Source organism: Pteropus medius, unplaced genomic scaffold (genome assembly GCF_902729225.1).
Source record: "Pteropus medius unplaced genomic scaffold, Ma_sr-lr_union100, whole genome shotgun sequence".
In the NCBI taxonomy this organism is placed as follows: domain Eukaryota; kingdom Metazoa; phylum Chordata; class Mammalia; order Chiroptera; family Pteropodidae; genus Pteropus; species Pteropus medius.
The window spans coordinates 9,728,101-9,745,908 of NW_024350924.1; the positions used below are offsets into that span (position 1 = coordinate 9,728,101).

The following is a 17,808-nucleotide window of genomic DNA, read 5'->3' on the forward strand; positions in this document are numbered from 1 at the left end:
CTTTCTTTCTTTCTTTCTTTCTTTCCTTTAGAGAATGCTCTTTTGTGAGCATTTTTAAAAATTCTGAAAAGTTGATTGAAGTATCTGGAGACTTTTTCTTTTTCTCCTTCTGGCAAGTTTCCAGAAAGGAAGAGAAAGAGGGGGAGAGGGAGGGAGGGAGGAAAGGATATATTCTCCCATACCATATGCCTTTTCATTCTGCTGACAATGTTCTTTGCTGAGCAGAAGCTTTTCAGTTCGATATAGTCCCACTTGTTTATTTTTGCTTTTGTTATCTTTTCGTTCGGTGCCCATGTATATATGGTCAATTAATTTTTGACAAAGGAGACAAGAATATACAAGGAAGGAAGAGAAGGAGGGGAGAAAGGAAAGGAAAAGAAAGGAAAGGAAAGGAAAAAAGCACGGGACGCCATCTTGCCTCTTAGCTCCTGGAGATCTCCTTTGCCCATGTGTCTCTGTCTAGGGAACTTTTCCTCCATGAGGCACCCACACTGCCCATTTCTCTCTCATTTACAGTGATGCTGTCTCTGAAGCTCAGTGTCTTGTGATGGCTGTCATTCTTTCTGACTTAAAAAAAATTGTTCAGTGAGAAAGTCTTATTGTTTCCTTCTGCCAGCCAAGAAAAGATGTATTTTTCTATGTCTCTACCTGAGTCTGCCAATCTGAGGTCCTCTGTGGACTGTGCTGGAGGGAATCCCTGATTCCTTTTCTCTCACAGTGTTTCTTCTCAGAGGCGGGCACAGAGGTAGGCACGGAGTAGCCTTCACTGGCTTCTCCCAGGGCAGTGCTTCCTTTGATGGCATCTCTGCCTCCTTACCTGTTTTTTTTTTTTCCTAACTCTTAGACTTGTTACATCCCCTTAGACACCAGAATAAAGCGTCAATATTAGCACAGTATTCCTGTTAGGAAGGTTGGGTGGAGAGAACATGGTTTTGCCACTTTTTAGAAATGTAATCTTGCTCAAGCAAACTTTCTAACCTTTGTTTAATCGTTAGTAATCGGGATTTAATAATCACATCAGTCGATTTCACTGGTTTCAGTAACTTTATAAATGAAATAATTTTTGTGAAGCTATTTTTTAACCTGCAATGTCAGTTAAAGGTGTTAGGTGTTACAATTGTTATTATTCCTAAATTATAATCTCTCTAGAGAGAGAGATTTGTAGAAATACTTCTTAGCTAGTAGCCTGACTTCAAAAAAACGAAAGAGGATATTTAAGTGATCTTTTGTCATGTGATGAAGCATCCTAAAACAGGGCTCAGCAAACTACAGCCCATGGACCGATTGCCAGTTTTTAAAATTAGTTTTATGGCAACAGAGTCATGCTCATTCATTTACATATTGCTCGTGTCTACTTTGAGTAACAAGGGCAGAGCTGACTAGTTATGACAGAGATGGTATGTCCCACGAGCCTAAAATATTTACTATCTGGCCCTTGAAGCCCACCTGGAGCTTAAAACAATGGCTTATTACTTCTCACAATCCTATGTGTTGGCAAACTGAGCATTTCTTCTGCTGGTCTCACTTGAGATCACGCAAAAAGCTTCAGTCTTCTGACAGTGTACCTGGAGCTGAGGGTCTCAGATGGCTTTACTCAAGTGTCCAGCAGTTGGCTGCCAGCTGGGCTATCTTCCTTCCCCCTATACTTGGCCTGTCCTCCTCCAGGAGGGTAGGTTGGACTATTTCACAGTGTGGTGGTCTTGGGAGTCTAAGAAGGCAAGGACAGACATGCAAGGCCGCTCAAGGCCTTGTCCCTGGAGCTCATACTGTGGCATTTTCATTGTATTCTCATGTTCAAAGCAAGTCACTGGGCCAACCAGATTCGAGGGGCGGAGAAAGAAACAGCACTTCTCGATGGAGACGCAGGAACATCCACTTCCACAGGTGTGGACATAAACCAGAGCGTTTCACTGGGGACCACTGTTAGTATGATCTTCCACAGGCGACTCACTGTATGTGAGCTGTTTCCACGTCGCCTAGAATCGGTCTGTGTTTTGCGGAAACCGAATTTTGCGGGATTATGTTGGCGAGAACGATCCTGATGCCACCATTATGTAAAATTTTGTGTTGTTCTGTTTCGCCCGCAGCTTTTCTTAGTGACACTAAAGATCGAGGCCCTCCAGCACAGCCACAGACCTGGAGAAGTGCCGAGAAGTTCCCCTTTGGGCAGACCCATTACCTGAGAGCATTTGAGAAACCCCCGCAGGTGCGCACACAGGCTCTGCGAGACTTTGAGAAGGTAAGTCACATGGGTGGGTTATTGTTGTCCCAGGGGGAAGGCCCACCACGGGAGAGTGACGTCCTACAAAAGTACGACCCTCGGCTTAGTCCGGACTGTGGCCATGCTTACCTTCATGGTGTCTCTTTTAAGAGCGTTCGTCCCGATAAGCCTCTGGACGGTGAGCTCCGTGCTGAGTGCCGTGGCGTGTGGGCCGTTGCCTCTGCCAGCGCTCCGCCTTCCCATTTCTACCCCTGTTGCTTCTGAGATCAATTCAGGACGTTTAAATGGCACCCTGAGAGTCTAAAGCTGGACTATAATAAGCCCAGGGGACCCAGCCCAGATGGCGGGCGTATTCTCCGTAGCTGGCTTGGAGCACTCTGCAGAGCTGGGTACTTACTGTCTGAAGCATGAGGTGCCTCAGCCACAGTCATTTGCTTCTCAACAGGAATCTGTCATCAGTGTTGAAAATGGTTCAACTCTTTCTCTTTAAATGTTTTGGACAGCTTTATTCATGATAGCCCAAAATTAGGGAAAAAAAAAAGGAAAAAAACCAGATGCCTATCGACAGGAGAAGGGAGAAACTTTTGTGTCGTTTTTGTATAGTTGAAAACTACTTAGCGGTAAGAGGAAGAAGTAATGGTTCATATGCACGGATGATCCCTCGCAGGCAAAAGAAGCTAGACACAAAGCACGTGCCGTGCGAGCCCATGGCCGGACGCACGGCGTGTGCACGAGGTGGCGACCTGCGTGCTGCATGTTAGTGCTCACCGGTAGACGAGGCACCAACTAGCCAAGCAGCAAAGCAGCTGGGACATTAGCTCCCTATGGCAACCGATGCGATAGGCACAATGTGCAGAGGTGGGGGCTTCCACTCCCTGGGACTCTCAGAGCTACCGCCCCTCCGAGTGTCCATCCCGGCAGCAGCAGAGGCCACCGCTCTATTGGTGGGACACGCTTCTGCGCTTGGTAGCAAGCTGACCACACGGGGACGCCTCCTGGAACAGTCAGTGCTTCACTCTCACAGGATTAGACTCCTCCTCCGGGTGTGAGTCTGCCTTTCCTGCTGAAGGCTGCAGGCAGCACCCCGGTCTGGGGGCTCACAGAGCACCTGTCCCGCTGGCTCGGATTCCAGCCAGGAAAGCACGCAGCCCGGGCATCCGCTTCCCAGCTGAGGAGGGGCGGGGTGGGCTCTTGACTGCGAGGTGCACTGGCCACGTCGCATGTCACACTGTAGAATGTTGGCGTGGCCTGTGGAGGGTGTAGCTGAAGCATCAGCCTGGAGGCGGTGCTCTATGAGGGTGGGGCCACCCTCCGGGGTGCAGGACCTGCACCAGATCAGAAACCTGGGGTTCGGGGAACAGGGAGCAGCTCCACGCGACATCATTCCCTTATCCTCAGATATGGCCAAGAGCCGAATTACTGATAATGTCACACGCGTCCCCAGCCTCCTGGGCCCTGGCTTGATCCCAGGAAGGCTGCTCAGTAGAATCCATCTACTGGCATTGACATGGCCTGGAAAGAGCACCCAAGATGTCTCACACCCCTGTGGGCTCAAAAAAAGAACAGCTCTCTGGTACCCAGTGGGTGCTACCCGGGGACCGGGCCACCAGGAGTACTGTGTAAATATGCCTAAGACATGTGGGTTTCTTTCATTCTTGGATCGATAGCTTTTGACATAAAATTATAAAATTCCATTTTCAAAAAAGGGTTAATAAAGCAGTATCTACATGGGTTTACCCTGTCCTCCCTCAATTTGTAAATAGAAATGTTTCACTAGGACCTAATATACATCCTGCTAGATATTCCTGTGGACGAAGAAGATGCTCCACATCACACGTGCCTGAGAATCAAACAGCCTGTTCTCGGTTTGGCTTTGTTATTGCCTGTCGTTGTCATGGATACTGCGTGTGCATGTGTATGTGTGTGTTAAAGGCAGAGAGTGTGCAGGAATATTAAGTGACGATTGAAGACTAAACCTCTGCGTAGCTGTGTTGGGCTGGTGGTGGGAGTGGGGGTGCTAACACCCCAACCCCTTCATCATTTTTCACCTTTTGATTCTGCTTCGGTGTAGAAAGGGTGAGTGGGGCTGCAGCACCCCTCAGAGCTGTGTGGGTATTCCCCGAAAGCCAGCCTGCCCGCGTGTTCCTTTTGGAGGTGATTTGGAACACAGAAGTGAGGGATGTCACCTCCACTGAAAGGTGAATGGCTGGATGCTGCGGGGAGAGGGAAAATAAAGGGCTGAGTTGGGTGACCACCAGAGGCGACCTGACTTCCAGGTCCTTGTCTCTTGGCATCCAGGTATGAGCCGATATCCCTGGCTCATCTTTACTTCTCAGAGCTGAGAACCACTGGCAGAAACCAAGCTAGGAGACAGAGGAAGGGCCAGTAGAGATGTTTGAAATCTCTCTCTCTTTCCCGTGTGTCAAGTAATAATTCAATCACAACCAGGCAGCTTTTGTGTCAGGGCTCAGAAACTGTGACTTTTCTAAACTCTGTCATAGAGTTTACCTGCCATGGTCATAAATCCTAACAGGTTATCAGGTCAGAAAGGGTTTTCATCTAAGCGATGTTGAGAAAAACTCCTTCCTATGTGTTTTCTCACTGAGTACGGTCCCACCCCGCCCCCAGCAGCTCTGAGATGGCAGAGACTAGAGCAGCCCATGGGTAATAACTAACTAGAGTATCTCGATCAATGTTTAAGGTACTGTCTTAAGTATGTGCAGTATTATTTAATGTTCACGACACCCTGGGAGGAAAGCATGGTTATCACCCCGGTTTACAAATGAGGGAATGAAGGCACCAAGAGGAGCAAAGGAACTTACCCAATGCCTTATAATGTGGGCCTGAAAATACTCATCAGTTTTGTGACCTAAAATAGTAGTACTTTCTCCATTAGGGAGCTCAGCCAGTGACAGTCGTGTAGGGAGGGGCGGGAACCATTCGCTTCCTCCAGGAAAACCGGAAATCTACTTGGATCTCCGCATAGTCTTATCACATGTGTTTTGCTCCACGAATTCGGAATTGCTTGCAATCCAAAGCTGTTTCATACTTCCCAGTAGAGAGAGAACACCTTTCCTCTCCTGTTCTGGGCCTGGTTAACGGCTCCCCATCCTTCAAGTTTCAGCTCGGGTGCCATTTTCTTTTCTTTTCTTTTTTTTTTAAGATGCTTTCCTTGACTCTCCCATCTCAGAATATTCTCTCTGACTCTAAGCTCTTCAAGGGCGGGAAACACCTGTGCTCATCCTTTTCTAGTCTCTGGAATCTAGCATAATGCCAGTACATAGTACATGCTCAGTAAACATGCACCGAGTAGCTAAACCTACTGGATTTGGATTTCCTCGGCCTCGTCTCCTCCAGCCGCTTCTGTTGGGTTGGTGTTCCCCTGGCCTGTACTCGGGATCCGCTGACTGTATTCACCGTAAATTGAATGGTCGGTTCTAAGGAGGATGTTGGTGTATTAATTCATTGGTTAGGATAGGAAGCTAGGAAGTCAAGAAAAGTATATGTGTTTTTAACAGCGAGTTTAAAAGAAGACCATTTTTCCACCTAAACTGGGATGATAAAATGATACAGGCAAAGTAAGAGAAAGAAGCAGAGACCTTTTGAAATATTTGGTAGGGCTTATTAACATCATAAGAATATCTAGTAATAATAAATACTACTCGAGTATTTATCATGTATATATACTAGGTACTTTTCGAGATACTCGAAAAGTACCTAGTATATGTATTTTATTTCGGCTTTTTTTCAGTTCGTTTTCCTGACTTAGGCGATAGGTATTATTACATCCATTAGACCAGTGACGAGACCAAGGCTCGAATAATTTACCTAAAGCTCTACAGGTTTCAGGTGACAGAACCGAGGTAACTCCAGGGATTTCCAGGGTCGAGGTTTGCACTGGTGGAAAGTGTGCACACGGCTCTATACTTAGGATGAAAACGGCAGATGCTACAGAAAGGCTATGGTTGGGGGCGGGGTGTCTGTGGCCCTAAGGTCCAGAGGGGGCCCCCACTGTGCTCTCCTGTTTACACATTTTCTAATAATGTTGTTTTCAATGTGAAAAGGCCAACAAACCCAGCTGCAATGTTTGCCTAATTACAGTCCGAAGCCAGCTTTCCTGGTAGCTGAATGCAGCCACAGTGAGTCAGCCTGGGGAGGCCCCACCCATCCTGGCAGATTTTTCCACTTGGATTTTGAAGTCTATGGGGGAAAAAACATTTCTAAAAGGGATTTTCCCATCTTCATGGAGATCTGAGTTAACCACGGTCTGCGTGTCCTATTCTGGTTTAGGTGCGTCTGGATCACTGCTGCCTTTAGGTCCAGCAATTTCGGTGTTTCTTGAGCATTTCTTTGTAATTACAGCCTTGAGAAATGATACTACCAGTGAACTGCATTTTTGTTTTTTTTTTTAATGGCATCTATGCTCCCAAAACCACGGTGCCCCAAGCCTACTGGTTTTGTTTCCACTGGTGTTTTAAGACATTCGAAAAGGTATCAGGTGGGAAGGGAAGGGGGGAAACCCTTCTTTCAGAATCATAAGCACAGACGTTTCTTCTTTTCGGAGTCATTCTGCAGAACTTCAGCAGCGTCTTCATTCCTAAGCAATGTTGCCAGATACGTATCAATCATTTTTTTTTTTTTGTAAGAACTATGAATACAAGGAATGATTCTGGGAGCTGTAGAGGATGCAGAGATGCTTACAAGTTACCATTCTCAAAGATTAGGGACATATGAAATTTAAATTATAGAAGACTTAATTTAAATAATAGGTAAGGTAACAGTGGAAGAGATATCACAAGATTAATTGCCAAACATATGTATGTCTTTAAAATCTAAATATTAGGAAAACATTTAAAAATTTTTTATTCATATATATATGTAAACTTCTCTTCTTCACTATCTGAAGAAAAACTCTATTTTTCTTCTTATGGACCTTGAGGAATTTTCATTCCAATAATAATTTTCATTCTAAAAATAAAAATCTTAAATAGCAAAAAAAATGATGATACCAATTAATATTTATTGAGTGCTCATAGTGTGCTGGGCTCTGTGGATGCACTTGACCTGCATTATCTTATTCAGTTCTTATAACAGTTTTCTGAGATTGGTACAGCCATTATCGTCATTTGTTCAGAGAGGGACACTGAACCTATAAGAAGACTTGTGATTGCCAGAAAGTGCTAGAGCCAGGATTTGAACAGAAGTGTATTGATTCCAGCACCTGAACTCTTAGCCACACTTTCGTTATGCCTCTCTACGGACAGCGGATTCCCTTATTCATTTGTTTGTTCATCCCCTCAGCCTCTCAGTGTGTGGGTGCACCCTGTGTGCCAGGCCCTATTCTAGCCGTTAAACACGCAATGATCAAGTATGAACATATGAAGAGTGGCGTGTTCAAGGGTGAATATTTATTTCAGTATTTTTGTACTAATAAAATATTAGAAATAATCTAATTATCATTTCATAATTTAATCATCGAAGTGAGGATTGATTATTTCAAGGATGATATAGACATACAATAGAACATCATAGAACAGTGTACTGGCTTGGAAGGATGTCCATGATAACAGACTTAAGATTAAACAATAAAACAACAATGATTTGACTGAATATTACGTAAAATAAGATCTAATTTTTGAGGGAGAAAAAAATAGAAATGTCTGGAAGGATATTCACCAAAATATTACAAGGACTTGCAAGTTATACAAACGCTTTTACATTGTATTGGAGCCTAGTGGGGGAACCGTTGGAAGCTTTGAAAGAGGGAGGTGACAGAGGCGAACCCCTGTTCTTTACCCAGATTTCCCTTTTAGAAACATCCCTTTGGCTTCTGTATGGACTCTGGATTGGGGGAGCCGGGTCGAAGGCAGAGAAAGCAGTTAGAAGGCTGTAGCAGTATTCCACGGAAAGGCTGGCAGTGATGACACTATAGAGTAAGAGAAACGAAAGAGAAAGATTTCAGAAGCAGAAGTGACAAGACTAAGCAATTGATTGGATGCATGACCAGGGATGGAGAAGAAGCCCAAGTACCACCTACCACCAATTCGTTTCTCCACTCCCATCCCACGTGGTCGCCCTGTCGTTGTGAATGTCCAGAGTACCTTGCACTTCCCCTTTAATAACGTGATCGATTTCTTCAAAGTCCCTCTTCTGTTAGAATCAGGACTCCATGATCACAGAGACAGGGTTGGTGTCATCCACTACTAGATATGGTGATCAGCAGAACGCCTGGTCATAGTAGGCATGCCTTTTTCTTTTTTGTTGTGTTTTGGACGAATGCATGATGTCACGCTTTCTTGCTTGGGCAGCTACCAGGAGATGCCATCCACTGAGAAAGGGACCAACTGGGGCAGGCACATGGAGCTCTTCTATAACCATTGAAACAACAGCAACAACGACCAAAGCCAGTAGAATGACTTTCCTTTTTAGAAGAAAATTAAGGAGATCCTTCTCGTTCTTGAGAAACACTAAATCTAATTGGTGAGGCAGTCAAGCAGATCATGTCAATCATAAGAGCAGGAAGCGCTCAGGAGGGGTCCTAACCAGGGCTTTCAGGTCAGATAGGCTTCCTTTATAGGTGAGATCTAAATAGAGTCCCTAAGGGCTAGCTGGAGAGAGTTCCCTCCGAGCTGACATTCCAGGCTAACACTGATCCCATGAAAAGTCCTGAAGGCAGCAGAGAGCATAGCGAGCTCAGAAAGAGGAGGCTTTTGGTCATGGCTGGAGTACTGGAGTGTCCACTGGGGTTCAGTTCGGTAATATATCCCCCTACCACCCCCTACTCCTGGCCAAAACCTTATTGTTGCAACCACGCTTGTTCATGGTATACTGTGAACTCATAGCTCTTCTGTCTAGACAAAGTCCTTATTGTGCCTTTGCAATCACCTTCTCTCCTAGAGAAGTATAGAGAAAAGCTGCTGGAAACTCTAGAAAAATAGGTGAGGCCATACATTAGTATGTTCTCCCTGAATACTAGAAGTTCAGCAGATACTCTTCCTGGGTTGAACCAATCATGAGCAAACACCACCAAGTCCTCCTGGTTTGCTCGAGCCAAACTGATGGAGAGTCCAGTTTGGAGCCCAGGAGTCCCTGGGAGTTCCCAGCATCGGTGCGACTCAACTGTCATTTCTGCCGTTGAGCTCATTTAACTGTCTTTGACAGCACTATTTCTGGCTGGGCCATTTATTTTTGGTGGTTAGGGAAGTTATTTGTTTTGGTTTAGTTTTATATAGTTCATAGTGCTCTAATGTGATGACGATGATGACACCTTCTTATTCCAAGATTGGGGGTGGTGTGGCTATGTCTCTGTGGTGGGGGAAGGCAGCAGAGCATCATCTGAACCCCTGTCCTATATCCACATGATGATGCTAAGATACGGTTATTTATCCACCCGATGTAATAGCTCTGTTGTTAGCTCTCTTGTCATCCGGCCAGTCATTTCAGAAACAAGGCTGTGTAGAGCATAAGTATCAGTATGCTTCTGAGTTATAGGGGAGAAAATGGAGTGATATTATTGGTACCGTAGCATTTAAAAGACTCTGGAACTTCAGGAATTATGTAAAATTTCAGAAACTGAGTTTCAGAAGAAAGATTGGTTTATATCGTACAACCCAAAAGGAAAAAAAGCCAGGTCTTTGTAGAATTTGCAGTCTGCAGGCATCAACAATTGATTTCTGGAACACTAGGCAGAAATCCCTGGTGGAAGGGGAAGGGTCGATGAGCAGAAAACCAAGTTCATTGACTTTGGTCGACGTTTTCCTTGTTAGAATGGTCTGTAAAAGTTAGGCACATTCTTCAGGACAGCCTAATGAGTGGTTGTCCCTGTGTCAAGGTAGAGTGGATCATGTTTACTTTCTGTTTTATTTGAGGATTATAAAAATAGTAAACTGTGAGTTTACTTTCTGTTTTATTTGAGGATTGTAAAAATAGTAAACTGTGAGTTTTCAATGCTGAGGGCTGCTTAGACGATACTCCATCTCACCTTTATGTTAGGGCCCCATAATCTAAGCAGGGTCCACATATGAAACATTTTGAAACAATCAGTTCCAAACCTTTTGCTCTTAATTGAATTTAACTTTAACGGAATCATTATTATAAAAATACTAAATAAAAGGCAAAGGACTGGGCATGTTACTTCTCCCAGCTTGGGTTTCTTTCTTCTTCTTTTTAAAATAACAGCGGTATCAAAATATAATTTACATACCATAAAATTCACCTTTTTAAAATATACAGTTCCATGGTTTTAGTATATTCACTGAGTTGTGCAATAATTAGCACTATCGTCTAGTTACAAAATATTTGCATCAATCCCCAAAACACCGTCATAGCAATTAACAGTCCTTCCCAATTCCACCTCTGCCCAGCCCCTGGGAACCACCCATCCACCCACTTCCTCTCTCTATGGATTTGCCTTTTCTGAACACTTCATGTCAGTGGAATCATACGATACGTGACTCTTTGGGCCTGGCTCCTTTCACATTAGTATGATGCTTTCAAGGTTCGTCCATGGCGTAGCATGCATCAGTACTTCATTTCTTTCTACAGACGGATAATATTCCATCATATGGATATATTGCATTTTGTATATCCATTCATCCATTGATGGAGTTGGAATGCTTCTACTCTTCAGCTCTTATAAATAATATAAATAATGCTTCTTTGAACATTCATATAGAAGAATTCGTGTAGACATATGTTTTCAATTGTAAAAGTAGGAGTAGAATTGCTGGGTCACATGTTTAACCTTTCGGGTACCTGCTCTGGTTTATTCATCTCGAAAATGGAGAAAAGCATGCATTATGTAGGTTTAGGTGGTCAGATCCTTCAGGGTCACAAGGAAGATTATTTATAGGGAAGGATACTTTTTGAAAAGATGCCGGGACTGGAGGTAGAAGTGGACGTATTTTATCAGTCACAAGGGAATCCCAGGTTCACAGGGGTCATCGATGTCACGATCAAGGCCATGCTGAGTGTGCAGTACATCAGGGCAGTCTGTGGGAAGCTGTAGTCTGTCCTCCTCCACTTTTGACATGAGCAAGTCAGTTAACTTCTTGATGTCTCACTTTCCTGAGCAATAATGGGGATTGCAGGCGATTGTTTTTATGAAGACAGTGTAATTATATCCTATTAATTTTGTAAGACAGCCCCAACTCATTCAAAACAGCCAAGAATTAAACTTTTGTATTCCTGCAACTTAGATGTTATCAAGAAAGCATACGGAAGGGCTCCCAGACACATAGATGTATTGTAAATAAAATATTTATATGTGGAACATGCCGTCTTCATCCTTCTCCCTGCCCCATCTCTTCCTGTCTACCCCTGTCCTCCAACCCAGAACAAATTGGGTTCTGGGTTTGGTTCCATTGGATGCTTCAACCATTTGTGTGCCTTTCCCATAGGGCCGTTTTGAAAATATGACAGCAAAGTTATGGGTTACATAGTCTAGTGGGGATCGTCCTTGGGTCCCCAGTCATCATTGCTGCTTTTGCCTTAGAAATATGGTGTCCTTTATGTCACTTATCTCCTCTTTCTGCACAAGGCAGACAAAGCTCCCAGCCTGAACAGGTAGAAGGCCACTACCCTATAGAAGTCTACTGCAAGAGAGCTGGCGTTCTGAGATTCTTCAAACACTGGTAGGTCTCTCATGGGTGCCATCTTTGTAGTATTGTTTCTGTGAGAAAATATGTTTCAAACACAGAATCTCAGGGTAGCTAAGGCTCTTGCAAGTCCTCTAGGGCTAAGTGCTAGCTCATGTGTGATGACTCTTAACGATATCCCTGACAAGTGATTCTTTAGTTTCAGTCGAGTCCCTTTTGTATCAAGAAATGTACGCTCTCACAATACAAGTGCTCAATAAATACTCAACGTATGAATGTATAGATGGAGTGTGGCAATAAGTTCACTACATCCAACCCTACTTGAGAATTCATCCTTGTATCTGATTGATCACCGCCTCCCTATAATTGCTAGTTTCATTCTCTTTAAAATAGCTTTTTTAAATTATGAGCTATTTCACAAACAACAGGAATGTACAAAGAATAATAAAACACCGTCCATGTATCTAGTATCTAAATTTTACAAAATATTATTTTCACTCTGTGTACCTCAGATTAAAACACAAAAGTTAGCATTACAGATACAGTTGGAAGCTCCTTAGTGGCCTACCTGGGTCCCATGCTCCTGACTCCTTTCCTACGGTTAATTACTAGTAATTGTCCCAAAGTTACACAATTAGAAAATAGCAGAGCTGGGATTTGAACTTAGATCTCCTTGATTCAAAAGCTTTTGCTCTTCCAAAATGCCATGCTACTCCACCTAAACATGCATAATAGTGATAACATTTATTGCCTATTTGTAAATGAATAGTACAGTGTCAGAGGTTACTTAAACCCTAGTCTCCTGTTCCTCTAACATTAACTTATTTAAGAATATTTTTATATTCACAAAATGTAATGACAGGAATGATCACAGATATCAAATTAGCAGAGTTTAAGTTGCAGAAGTTTTCTTATATATGAAAAGAATGTGTCAATCAAGATGATTAATCATTTTTACTGGAGTGGAGCTTTTGTCTTTTGGAGGGAGAATGGTAAGAGATTAGTATGTTTTCAAGCATTTTCATTATAAGAGCCTTCTGGGGGGTCTGAATATGATTAGGCAAATGTGAAGCCGATTTTTCTTTAAAGGCTGACTTGACATCTGTCCATGTTAATGTGGCATGACATACAACAGCTGGCTTGTAATCCTCCTACTAATGTTGGCATTGATCGAGTCCTTATTCAAGTCTTAATTCCAGTCTGGGCTCATACAGTAAGAAGCAGTGGGAAGAAGAAATTAAGGAAAGAGCAGGGGAAAGCCATTAACATTTGGAAAAAGTATTTTGAGAGTAAGGATTTTCAATATACTGTGTAAAAAAGGAAGAACAGAGAGAGAAGCATTGTCGCTTGCTCAAGAACCCAGTTTCTTTAGTCCCCAAGGGAGGCAGCGCTTGTCAAAATGCAGAAGCCGGAGGCCCTCCCAGGAGGGGCCCCCACGTAGTAGGTCTAGTGTGCAGCCCAAGTAGGTGCCTTTTTGTTTGTTAGAACGACCGAAGATAAACAAACATAAGCAATATACAAACAAAACATCTTCCTAGTGAGCGGTTCCTGCCCACTCCCCCATTTCCCCACTCCCGCCGCCCCACCCTTTCTCCTGACCCTTTGTCCAAACCGAGAGCCAGGACCTGCCTAGACAGATGTGTTTGTTTCAGCCCAGTCAGCCCACTGCACCTTTGCTCATGCTCCATGCCCCGGACCGCCTGGGAAAGGTCAGGAGTTGGGTTTCAGGTGTCCCGAGTACAAGCTGTCTGTATTCAAGTGGAGACTTCAACTCGGAAGTAAGAGTTTTTCTGCAATATCAGAAAGTCATGAGAACAACATAAGCAAGCTAGCCCGGCTTTAACAAATCAAATCAACAACGACAACAAAAGAAATATATGTGGAACACTTATCTATTCAGAGATTTAGGGAGTGTTTCCTAAATACTAAGCGATGAGAACACAAAGGCACAAAGGACTCCTTGCCAGCTCTCGAAACGCTCGAGTCTGGTGGGGGTGATTAACAAGCTGTGACTACAAGGTTGAATGAAAGTGACTGGAGAGGTTCTTTTCGTTTTGTGGGACTGGAAGGAGTATAGGAAGACACGTAAATCTTTGACTCTTTCCTTGGGCAGCTTACAGACTAGTTTGAGAGACATAAACACAGGGTCAGTTAAATAGCTCTAAAAGGTATAAACAACCTGTCAAGACAACAGAAAAGCAATATCATGAGGCAGCACATGAACATTTGCCAAGCGCTAATATTTGCCTTAGGAGTTCCAAAGAGGACTAAATCTTTCCAGGCTAGGGTAGGAAGGACCGCTTTGGGTGGGATTCAAACTAGGACTTGAAAAAAGAGGCAGGGTGTCTTGAGGAGATGTGATGGGATTTTCCTTTTTTTTTTTCTAAGAGTGACGAGATGCCTGGGAAGGGTTTTAAGTGAGAGAGATGACAGGATAAGATTTGAGTTTTGAAAACATCACTTTAGTTATATAATATGGAGAACCGATGGCTGGAATGGATTCTGGCAGACATGACAGAGACGTGCAAGTCTTCGCTGTAAAGCTTGTAGTGGGAATGGAACTTTGAAGTTGAACTACCTGGTAAAGAGTTGGATGTGTAGGGCTAGATCTTGGGTAAGAAGACTCGGTTGGACTAATCATTTAAATACTCACTTTAAGGAGCAGAAACACACACACACACACACACACATCTGCTGTAGCCTTTGGCAGCAGCATGTATACACACACACACACACACACACACACACACACGAAAAGGGCCAAGAGAAGAACAGGGCTCGTGATGACGTGAAAGAAAGGAAATAAGCATTAACGAGCAGAAAGAAATATCTAGGCTGGGGAAGAATACCCTGCATTCTTATGTGATTTTACTTCCCGTAAAATTTTTATTAAATGATCTCACTTGATAAAAGAATCCAAGTGGACATCGAAAACATTATCGAACACTGAGCTTGAATCTGGCACCCTGGTTCTCCTCGTGCAAAATGGAGGTGATAATAATTTGGTTATTCCTGGAGGAATTAGACCGGAAGGGGCCTTAAAATTCCCTTAGTTTCCAACCACTGCAGTTTGTAAACGAGGGCAGCGAGGCCTCTGGAGAAGTGCAAGTTCAAGACAGACAGCTGTTTAGTTCCTAGAGCTGGGACCAGAAAAGGATCTTCTTGAGTTTAAATTTAGTCTTTTCTCTTCCCTACTCTAACCAAGCCTAAGTGACATTCATTTATTCCAAGAGCACAGTTTTAACGAAAATAGCTAATGAATTTTTAAAATCTACATTTTTTTTTTGTCAGAATATTTTATCTTAACTTGCCAACAGTCTGTGGTACGCAATGTGTTGACTACTTAGGATTCAAATCTATTCGAGAAACCGCTCAGTTCTAATCGTGCCTTCCCGGGGCCACTTTATCCGCTCAAAGTTTTTCTCTTTCAAAGCAAAGTATAAGTGCAACTCCCAGTGAGGTTTCCTCTCTTCGTCGCAGTGAGAATGAATCACTTTGCCTTCTGGGTTCTCATAGATGCAGTGTTTTTCGAAGTTTAGAATGACACGTATTAATGCGTCACGAAATCAATTCAGCGGGGCCACTCCCAGAAAGGGAAATAGAGTGGCATCAGAGGGCATCACACGCAGTGATGGTGATGTTACCGGAGAGCGGGGTCCTCTCCCGTCGCATTGTCCAGGCTATTGATGTCGTGAACAAAGAATTGAGCAAGACACCGAAATACAGTAGAAAAGAAAAGTTTTATCAGAAGGGAAAGTCCACGTCCAGAAGTAGAAGCGGGACTGAGCAAGAGAAGTGTGGCTCAAAAGGCCTGGTGACAAAGCTTTTGGGTTTTTATCCCTATCTGCTGTGGGCGGATACTTTTCTTAGAGGAGTGGGCTTCCTCGATTGACAACTAAGATTGACAGGACTCAGTGAGTCATCACTTTGCGGTCTACGCATGTTTGTTCCCAGAATTCAGTCTGTTATAAAGATATTAATGAACTTCCGGGTATATGCATCACATTATAATGATGGTATAATTATAATGATGGTATAATGAGGCTCCGGTGAGTCGAAGTTCGTTGAGCTCTTCATTGCGCCCGGTGCGAGTGACTGGCTTAAACTGGTACCTAATTCTCTGCCTACTTGTTTCTTTGTGAGAGTTAAAAAATGCCTTCTGGCTTGCTTAATTGTGGGAGGATTAGAGCGGACCCCTTCTAGGATAGGATGACCTCAGTGTCTGCAGGCAGACCCGAAACCCCCTAACTTTCCTGCCTAACTCTTTTCTAAGAGCCATGTACCCTCTTATTATTAGTATGGATGTTAAGGGACTGAAGGTCTCTTCTTCCGTGTCTGCTTCCTGCTGAGAATGGCCTTAGTCCCTGCCTACAGGGGTTTCATGGAGCTCTTTCCCTTTCTGCCTCAGTCAGGGCAGGGTCTTGGGTTTCCTGCAGAAGTGCCATCTCAGTCCCTCGACAAAGAAAAGAAGATACCAACTTATTATTTAAATCATATATCTAATAATTTCTATTATTAACTTCATTATTGAGTAAAGGGAAACAGGCTTGATTAATATATTTCTTAAAGAGTAAAAAAAGACCTTTGGCCTTAAGTCCCCTCCCCCCTCAGACTCTAAGGGCCCCTGTCTGACTTAACACCATTTCTGCTAACTATGGGCTGATGACCCTTATCAATAGCCAAAGGATCTGAGTCACCAGTTTGGGCAATTATCAGGATCTGAGAAAGAGAGCCTTTTTTCTAAAGGAAAAAAAAAAACTTAACTAGGTTTACTAAAAAGATTAACTCTGCGAGAGATGTCCCATTTCATTTCCTGCTAAAAGATTAAGAATTTTACAAGCGATGCCCCGTCTCAGTGACATTACTTTGTGAAACGCATACATGTGTGCCCTGGATTACAGTGTAAAATGTAAAAAGCGTGACTAACACAAGCTTGGAGGATTAGAGTATGAAACACACACCTATAGCTGCGTAGCTAGGTAGCTCTTTGAAAGTTGAGGCTGCCTTCATCGTTGTACCCCTCGTGTTTAGCATACTCCCTGGTGGGGGACTCAAGAGATGTTGATTGGAATGATTATGAAGAGTAAAGAAAGAATTAGAAGATTGAAGAGCGGGTAGATCGGGGAGGAAAGGAGTATTTGAATTAAGTATCAACTTTTTAGCTTTCTTTACTTTGGACATGAATACTGATTTTTTTTTTTTTTCCAACCTAGTATCATTGCAACCAAGAACCTATGTTTGGTGTCCGTGCGTCTCGCAGTCACCTTCAATGTCCCGTGTGATGTGGTATAAATAACACTTCCTGCTAATGTTGCAGCTGTCATTCGAGGATCTTAAATCGCTTTGCGAGCAGGATCTGGTGATGAGTGCCTGGCTCCGCTTGGCAGGTGCCCGAGTTAAGAACCAGTGGCTGGCCGAAATCTCTGGGCTCCAGGCTGCCGCCTGCGCCCCCTCCCACTCTCTCTCTCCCTCACCCCTGGTGAGGAGGACCCTGGACCCTGCCTTTCTGTGAGCTTGTGCAAAGACTCCACTGAACTAGAAGACTAGCTCTTCCTGTGGGTGGCTCTGCTGTTTAGGGAGGAGGCTCACGGTAATAAAGGCTATTTATCTAAGCACCTCAGGGATGGTTAAGTCTGGTCAGGAAAACTGGGAAGGAACTGATGAGGGGTGAGCCTCTGGGCCAACAGAGGACATCAGGGACCTCTCTTTAAGATTCGCACCTGACAGAACGGGGATATCACCATTCCGCCGGCCATTCGTGTACAGGTGATCGCTATAGAGACCTTATTTCTTACTTCTGGCCACTCCTTTGGGTTTAATGTGCAAATCAGCCACCAGGAGCTTAAATGCGCGCCCTTCAGCCTTTCCTTCTCTTTTTGTAACCCCAGAATCACCTTGAATTACTCCCATTCCCCATTTCCTGGAGGCTCCGGGGGGTGGGGGGAGGGGGTGGGAGTCACTCTCCGCTCTTTTTCGAGAAGCTGTTAACTG

General features: G+C 43.8%; 1 protein-coding gene across 1 annotated transcript in view; it reads left to right on the forward strand.

Moving 5' to 3' along the window:
• The window catches only part of PDE4DIP (phosphodiesterase 4D interacting protein), a 179,228-nt gene that overhangs the window by 48,602 nt on the left and 112,818 nt on the right, over positions 1–17,808 (forward strand). The window contains exon 3 of the mRNA XM_039841359.1: positions 2,088–2,239. Coding sequence (XP_039697293.1) covers positions 2,088–2,239 — 152 coding nt within the window. The remainder of the gene's footprint in view (positions 1–2,087; positions 2,240–17,808) is intronic.